At 56.2% G+C, this 8,405-nt stretch overlaps 1 protein-coding gene across 1 annotated transcript in view; it reads left to right on the top strand.

The window, feature by feature from the left end:
- Positions 1–6,241: 6,241 nt before the first annotated feature.
- RAB20 (RAB20, member RAS oncogene family) overlaps positions 6,242–8,405 on the top strand; it is a 33,975-nt gene continuing 31,811 nt past the window's right edge. The window contains exon 1 of the mRNA XM_006159645.2: positions 6,242–6,564. Coding sequence (XP_006159707.1) covers positions 6,393–6,564 — 172 coding nt within the window. The 5' untranslated portion in view covers positions 6,242–6,392. The remainder of the gene's footprint in view (positions 6,565–8,405) is intronic.

The following is an 8,405-nucleotide window of genomic DNA, read 5'->3' as shown; positions in this document are numbered from 1 at the left end:
AGGGCCCACCCACGGCGACCCCAACGGAGCAGGAGTGGCGGCGATGCAGGGAAACGGGGCAGCGGGGAGCCGGGGAGCCGCAGTCTGACGCCAAGTCCGTTCCGGATATGAGAATGTCTCCGCGCACCGGAGGACTGCGCACGGACGGTGAAATCTCGGCAGAGTCTTAGTTGCGTAAGGCGGTGAGTTCTGGTGCGGCCTGGGGCTCTTCCTGGCCACGTGGTTGCTGTCTCCAACTCCATCGCCTCCCCCAGCTATGGTAAGCCCCTGGGACTGGAAAACACACTCCTACTTGGAGAGTCTAACCAGGAATAACAAAAGGCCGTACCTTCAAGGCTCTGTGAGGGAAACCGGTGTCAGTGAAAGGCAGGGCCCCTTGCCTGGTCACTCCAGGGGATGCCAGGCTCTGCCTTCAGACGGCACAGGAGGCCCTCGGCAGCTCAGGGAGGCCTTCGGCAAATGCCCACAGCATGCTGGGCACGCTGCCACCCTGGCCCAGCCCGAGCTGCACTGGTGAGCCGGCCTTAGCACCCGCCAAAGGCCGGGATCAATGCCCATCTGCGAGGCTTGCTCTTCTCTGGGCTTTCCTACCTTTTAAAAATAATCTCAGCCAATTGTAACACTTTTCAACAACCAGAGATGTTTTTAAGTGAAACCTGAGTCTCCTGGGTCCTGTGACTCCCTCCCTTGGGGATCGCCATGGTGAGAGTTCAGTACTGCATTCCCTGCTGGTTCTGTGAGTGCCGAGATATGCCACATGCCACATGGAAAGACGTCACTGGATAATCACTGTACAACTCTGAAGGAAATCCAGGGTTCAGAAGTTTTCCATTGCAGGGCAAGCTCCTGGCTTGGCGGTTAAAGCAGCTGGATTCCCACATGGTCAACCACTTTGGAATTTGGCCCCCAGTGCTTAAAAAGCATGCTGGCACATGTGTGTGTGCGCCCCAAATCCTGACAGGGTGGGGAAACAGAGGAGAAGGGACTGTGGCATGACCATGCCCTTTTGGGGTGCACTTTCTTCCTCTGCCTTTGTCTCTGGAGAGCACACATGCCCTCTTTGGGAGGGGGCGTTGTCCTTTAGGATTAGCTCCTTAGCACAGTATTTAGGCAGTCGGATGCCACAAGCAGACTGTGGTTCGAATCCCACCCTGATAGCTTGGAAAACAAGCAGGGTATGCCCCAGATCCCAAAAGGACGGAGAAATGGAGGAGGGACTGCAGCGACCATACCCCACTGGGGGTGTGCATATGCGTGCTTGCTCTCACTGTGGCTCTCACTCTCTCTGGGTGGAGATGCCTCTTAGCAATTAAAAAAATGATTTAAAATAAAGCATTCTGAGAAAGCTATGCACTGCCTGAGTCCAGCTGTGCGACATTCCAGAAAAGGCAAACTGTGGGGGCGGGAAAAGACCAGTGGTTGCTGGGGTGGGAAGGGGAGAGAGGCACGAAGAGGTGGAGCCCAGAGGATTTGGGGGCCGTGAAACTGACGATGCAGGGCACGTCATCATCCGTTTGTCAAAATTCACAGAACGCACAACACTCTTTTCAAGAACAGCTTATCAAAAGTTGCTTAACCAGCTTGCAGATGTGACGACACATTTCCAAGAAGTTCCTGAACAAACACAACCCCAAATCAGTAGTCCTTGAGAAATGACTTCTCAGGGTGGTGGCCGGTCACCTTTGCTCCTTCTCACTCCCGGCTGTTCTCCCTCCCCAGGACATCTGGTGGGCCTTTGTCACGAGCGAGCGTGTCCTGAGCCTGCACCTTCACACCGGATGAGCGACGACGTCCTGGAAGGCTGGACACCGTGGCACTCGGCCCGTGAGCAGCTAGGTGAGGAGCTTGCACACCAGGGAACCAAGGGCTTGCTGTGACTGTCTGGTGCGTGCCTGCCCGTCACACCCAGTCTCGCGAGACGGCCATCGAGGTCTGCTTCCTGCCCCTCGTGTCTCCACACCTGCCCTGGGCAGTGGCGGGGAGCACGTCTCTCAGCTCATCATCTCTGCGTGTGCACACGACACGTACGCATACATGTATTTTTACTCAGGTTATAAAAGTAGTGCTTGTTCAATATACAAAACAAAACAGGAGGCAGGGAAGCTGAATTTCACTACAGGTGAAAACCGCTACACGTGTTTATCTAGTCTCATTCCTGTGCATACTTCTGCTTTATTTTAAAGTTTTTATTTTATTTTGTGTTGTTCTGTATTTAAAAGTACATCTTCATGGTCAGCCAGTGGTGTGGTGGCTGACTGTGGAGTTCAAGTCCTGGACCCGGTGACTTGAAAAACATGCTGGGCACATGTGTATGCATGCCCCCAATTCCGATGAAAATGGAGGAGAAGGGATGGTGGCCATTCCCCCCAGGGGGTGATTTCTCACTTTCTCTCTGCCTGTCTCTGACAAATGCACATGCCCTACGGCAAATACACACACACACACACACACACACGCACACACACACATTTATAATAAAGTACATCTGCAGAGAAGTACTCTTTTCCTTAATACATGGGGTCTATTTCTGAGCTGATAAGCACGGCATTGCACTAAGATCCATGAGAAAGCAGGTTTGTCTTAGCACATGCGTCTTTTGCAGTCTTCCGTTTCCAGGATTATGGTCTGCCTTTGAGCCTCCCCCTTGCCTGGTCTCAGGTAGCCTGTTACCCCGGGAGCCCCAGCTCTCCCATCTCTGCAGCCTCTCATCTCTCCTTTGCTGAGGATAGTCTGGGAGACTGTGATCCTGCTGGGAAGAGAACCGAGGATTCAGGGTAGTTAGAGGTTCCCAAGAGACAGTTCCTGCCCTTCGTGTCTAAGTAAGTCTTTATTAGTCTCCACCACCAGGGGGCGCTCTGGGGTAGCAAACTGCCCGCATTGCACCCGGCCCCAGTCAGACTGGCCGCTGCCCCATCTGGGCCTGAGTTGGGGATGTTCTGATTATCACGTGCCTCTGAGGCCTGCAGACCTCGCAGTGACACACCTGGAGAAATTCACCAACTCCTGCATAAGAGTTCCAACTATAGCCATGTCTGAAAACCCTGGGAGGAGGGTCATGTTCTCTGGTGCAGTGTTCTATGCATTCTCTCTCTCGTTCTCTCTCTCTTTTGTTCAAAGAGTTATTTATTTATTTAATTTAATTTGTTATTATATTTTTTCATTTGACCAGAGAGAGAGAGAAAGGGAAAAGCAGAATCGAGCTGCCAGGTCCGGGACTTGAACTGCAGTCGGCCATGTGGAAATCCAGCGCCTTTACCAACCGTGCCACCTGCCAGTCCCTGCATTATCTCTTGTGTACTTTTCCAGGTCTTCAGAGATGCTGGAGTATTTAGGAAGATTTCCTTGCTCAAGTCTGTCTTGGCAGGTTATTGGGTGGCTTCCAGGGGGGCAAAGTCACACCCAGGATGTTGCTGACGTTTGGGTACACAGATGAGGCCGGTGGGTGCCTCCCGAGGTTACCGACCTGCAAACCTGTGGTCGAGGGCGGAGCCCTGGGGGGAGCCGGGAAAGCACAAGACAGATTTTCACAAAGAAGGAAGCAGAGAAACAGGGTCAAAGCCACAAAGAGGCTGAAAGGCTAACGTGACCTTGAGGCTGGGCCCCTCGGAGGTCACAGGTAACACAGAGAGCTGGGGGAGAAGGAGTGGGCAGGGCAGATTCCAGGCGGGCAGGGGCCCCGTGTGGGCCAGCAGGTTGGCCTGGGGCTGTGCCATTTCCTTCCTGGTTAACTTTCCCAAATTTCACAGTCCGCTGAGATTAGAGAAGTGAGATTGGCCTCCTTGTTGTAAGAGCTTATGGCGTTTCATCTAGTCGGGAGCATTTCCTTCCTCCTCTTCTTCTTTTTAGAGTAACTTAGTACTGTAATAACTGCCAGAGGGCACAGGACGGTGGCCTGTGTCCCTGCTTTGCTGGAGCTTCATGATCAAGTGTCAGGGACCAGGTGGCCTGAACGACAGGCGCCTATAGTTTTGTAGTTCTGGAGGTCAAGGTTCAAGCCCAAGGTCAGGTGCCAGCCTTAGTTCTGGAGGTCAAGGTTCAAGCCCAAGGTTCAAGCCCCTCTCCGGGCTTGCAGACGCTGCCTCCTCGCTGTCTCCTCACACGGCCACCCCCCCATCTGTGAGCGCCTGTGTCCCCGCCACCTCCTCCTGCAAGTCACACGGATGAGGGCCACTGAGTGATCTCTGCACACGCGGTCATGGTGTGAGGTGCTGGGGTGAGGCTGCAACACCCTGACCCGGGGTAGGGGCAGCCTGGCACGCCCGGTGCTTCCGGAACAGGCACTCCTGGAGGAAGTGACCTGGGCATGTGATTCGGTGCGTCTCTTCCTTTCTGGTTTTCCTTGAAAGATGTGCTTTTCTTTTCTTTTAAAAAAATATTTATTTTAAAAATTTTATTCATTCGTTCATTTTGATTTGACCAGAGAGAGAGACACACAAAGAGGGTGAGAGAGGGGGAGAGTGAGAAAGCAGGCCCCAGGTCCAGGCCCGGAACCGTGGTCAGCCATGTGGGAGTGTCCAGCACCTTCACCACACGCCCCTGCTGGCCCTATAATACTCGGTGCCGGGCATCCAAAAGGAGCCCAGTTCCTCTCGTCCAGACCTGGAGTCCCTCAGGCGCCATTCCAATGTTTATGCTTCCTTTTCTACAGACCTCTCCATTTTCTTTTTCTTTTTCTTTTCTTTTTTTAATTGAGATATTTTTGCTGTAGGGCACGTGCACTCGCCAGAGAGAGACAGACACCACCCTGCAACCCCTTCTCCTCCATTCTCCTCTCCGGATTTTAGGCACGCACACGCACGCCTGGTGTGTTTTAAGCTACCGGGTCTGGGAATCAAACCACGGTCGACTGACGAGAGTCCAGCAACACAACTACTACGCCACGCGCTGGTCCCGGGACCTCCACTAGCTGATGGGCAGAGCAGGGTGATGCTGGAGGCCACAGTTTCCTGGAACTGTGAAGTCAGTAGGAATACACAGCAGTGTTGTCAGAGCCCACTGCAGTGCCCGGGTGTCGCCCCTGCTGTGACAGCCCGGGGGATTTCGTCACCTCTGAGGTGTCGCCAGTGTTCTCAGCAGGGCCTCTCCACCGTGTGCGGTTTTCCCAGCAGCCCCATGGAGGGTGCAGAAGACATAGTTCCCTGGTTTTAAAAAGGTTTATTCATTTATTTCCGCCATGACAGAGGGGCGAGCACCCCAAACAGGGCCTTCACATCTGTCTACTCGACTCAGCTGGCCTGGGTCATGGATACGTGTGTGTGTCCAGTGTGTCCTGGGAGGTCCTACGGCGTTTCCCATGAGGCTCCGATTGGGCCCCTGTGCACCACAGCCTGGCCCCACGTTACGATATAATAAAAAGTTCGTAAAGTCATGATTAAAATAGCCAGTAACTCAGCAAGCATTTTCTGGCCTTAAGCTCTCCCGTGAGGCCTGGTCACCCTAGCAGACCTGGTTCCCTCTGGGGCACCCCAGCCCTCAGCAGGGCGTCCCTGAGTCCTGCCCTGGCCTGGATCTAATGACTCGCTCTTCCCCGGCTCCCTCTCCCTCTGACCACAGCGGAGTCTGCACGGTGATGTCTGCCAGGCCATCGCGGTCAGGACTGCACGGCGAAGGGCTCCGACCACTTCAAGTTTGCTCTGGTAAAGGACGAGGGGACGCTGTGCTGGCGCCGGCCAGGGGTCCCATCCCAGGGTAAAGAGCAGCGGCCGCAGCTTCCCAGTGGGAAACCGCGCGAAGGGCTTTCTGCAGAACCGAGCCGACAACCTGCCCCGGAGAGCGGCCCGCGCCAGCCTCCGCCTCCGCCTCTTTAATCTGTCCCTGGAGTCTAGGGCAGCTTTCCACCGCCGCTCGCTGCGGGAAACTCAGAGCCACGCGGGTGGCGGCTGCACGGCGCACGCAGAGGCAGGTCGCCGGCTGCAAGGGCCGATCAGCTGCGATGGGGCGAGCTGCCCTAGGAGGAGCGAGGCGGAGCGGTCCTCAGCGCCGGCTCTGGGGACACCCCACCACCTCCGCCTTCGTCACCGGGCCCAGCCTCCCTCGGCCTGGGTGTCCACCTCTCACCCGGGCTGGACCAGGGGCGCGTCTCCAGAACTTTCCTTTCGTCCCTGGGAGTAACCTTCGGCTTTGCGCCGGGATGCCGGTGTCCGGACTCCTTCGCGGGAGACCGCGGCCACCTGGGGCGACGCGGGGCTGGCCTTCCAGGAAAGGGCGAAGTGCGGCGGGCGGGCCGTTTTTTTTTGCTTCCTCTCCTGCTCCGCTGGGCGTCCGGAGGGGACGGTCCGCCCCGGTCCACGGGAGTTTGGGGTCCCCGCGAGCCCGGGGTCTCGGCAGTCTGTGGGCGGCGGGCCTCCGCTCCAGATCCGCCCAGGGGGCGCAGGAGGGGCCTCCTGGCGAAGATGAGGAAGCCGGATGGGAAGGTCGTGCTGCTGGGGGACGTGAACGTGGGCAAGACGTCGCTGCTGCAGCGGTACATGGAGCGGCGCTTCCCCGACACGGTCAGCACGGTGGGCGGCGCCTTCTACCTGAAGCAGTGGCGCTCCTTCACCATCTCCCTCTGGGACACGGCAGGTGAGCGCGCGGCCACGCCAGACGCGGCGCCTCCCTGGGACAGCACCTGGGCCCCGGGAACTGTGGGTCCCCGGTGGGTCCCCCGTGGGTCCCTCTGCCTGTGCGGCCCGGGCACTTGCTGATCCGCCCTTCTGACCGATATATTCTTCCTCATTATGGTTTTGCTGTTTTCCGTTTTTAATGACCCCTTGGGAACTGACCTGGTCCGACACTCCCAGCAGCCTGGGGGGCGCTGCGCTGGGATGGTCAGCTCTGTTTTACGGAAGAGGAGACTGAGGGGCTCGCAGGCTTCATCCAGGCAGGGCTGCGGGCACAGGGCGCGTCTGCATTTTTTACAGCGCATCTGTTCAGGGCTCATCTGTGTCAGGGGCTTTGGGAGTGATTTCCTCTAGAGGCAGTTTGCGGCAGGTAGTGAACTATTGTTAGTGTGCAATTTAGTGTGCAGTGTTTGTGACGGTCCAAAGCACAGCTTTGAGGATCTTCATTCAAACTCTCAGTTTAACTTTGCAAAATAACCTCGGCAGTTATAGTGTACGGGGCATAGATTTCCTTCCTGGTGAAGAAGGATACCAGACCGCAAGGAAGTGAGGAAACCGGAAGGCATGAGCGGTCCTCCGTGGGGTGAGCTCGGGAGCCTGGGTCCTGCCGGAATTTGAAATCGCTATTTGGGGATCACAAGCGCGTCTGTTTAAAACAGAGCTAAGGACTCCCAACCGGCGTCTGCCCCTCGCCCTCCCCTGCTTTCTCTGACCTTGTCTTTTGGGTTAGTGTGCTGGCTCCCGCTGGGCCTGGTGCAGGTTAATTGTCAGGGTGGAATGTGGAATCTGAGGCCCCAGGTGAGCAGGTGCTTGTCCCTGCCCTGTCCCACTTCCTCCCTCCTCCCCAGGCTGCCTGGAGGGCTCACTGGCTCCTCACCTGAGCAGGTGCTTGTCCCTGCCCTGTCCCAGTTCCTCCCTCCTCCCCAGGCTGCCTGGAGGGCTCACTGGCTCCTCACCCGGCTTGCCAGTGAGCTGCTGAGTGAGTCCTGGCGGTCCATCAAGGTGAGGTCATGTGGCCTGCCGTTTGAGAAGAACGACGCCCTTCACTCGTCCATAGACTGGCTGGGCTTCCCTGTACTCTGTTCGCAAGAGGAAAATTCAGGGTGGCACTGGGGGACCCAATGGAGATCCTGTGGTGGCCATAAGGGAGGCAGACTTTGACCACGTGGCTGGTGTTTCTGGAGCCGGCTCTGCAGGAGGGGTGAAGCGGCAGTGTCGTTTTGACCACGTGGCTGGTGTTTCTGGAGCCAGCTCTGTGCAGGAGGGGTGAAGCGGCAGTGTCGTTTTGACTGGTGCTTTCTTCTTCAGCTCCAAAGACTCCTTGCAGCTGGCATCGTGATTCCCAGAGGGTCCCATGACACTGCTGATGGGCTGTCCTAGCTGAACTACTGGTTCCAGGTGGCCACTTCCTCCCTGGCTGCCCAGGTTACCACCTCTGGTGCCTGGAGCCCCAGGTGGGAACTTGGTAAGGTCTTCCAGGCAGTGAGTGTGGCTGGGCCTTTCTCCGTCTTCCTGGCCTCCTGTGCGCTGGCTCAGGACCACCAACAGCCAAGCCAGTGGAGACACGGGTCACCTCTGGGGACCGTGGAGCTCTGGGGACCTGGCAGGGGAAGAGACAAGGATAGACTGTTTGGTCATTGGTGGAAATTCAGGGCCCGACTGTAGGAGGCCCCCTTGTGTCCCGTCCTTTTGTCTAGCTGTTAAACTCTCTTTCCATTCACAGATATATTTTTAAAAGAATATTTTATTTAACTTTATTTATCCATTTATTTATTTATTTATTTATTTATTTATTTATTTATT

This window comes from Tupaia chinensis, unplaced genomic scaffold, assembly GCF_000334495.1.
Source record: "Tupaia chinensis unplaced genomic scaffold, TupChi_1.0 Scaffold000644_1, whole genome shotgun sequence".
Lineage (NCBI taxonomy): Eukaryota > Metazoa > Chordata > Mammalia > Scandentia > Tupaiidae > Tupaia > Tupaia belangeri.
This window is presented reverse-complemented; position numbering and strand designations above follow the sequence as displayed.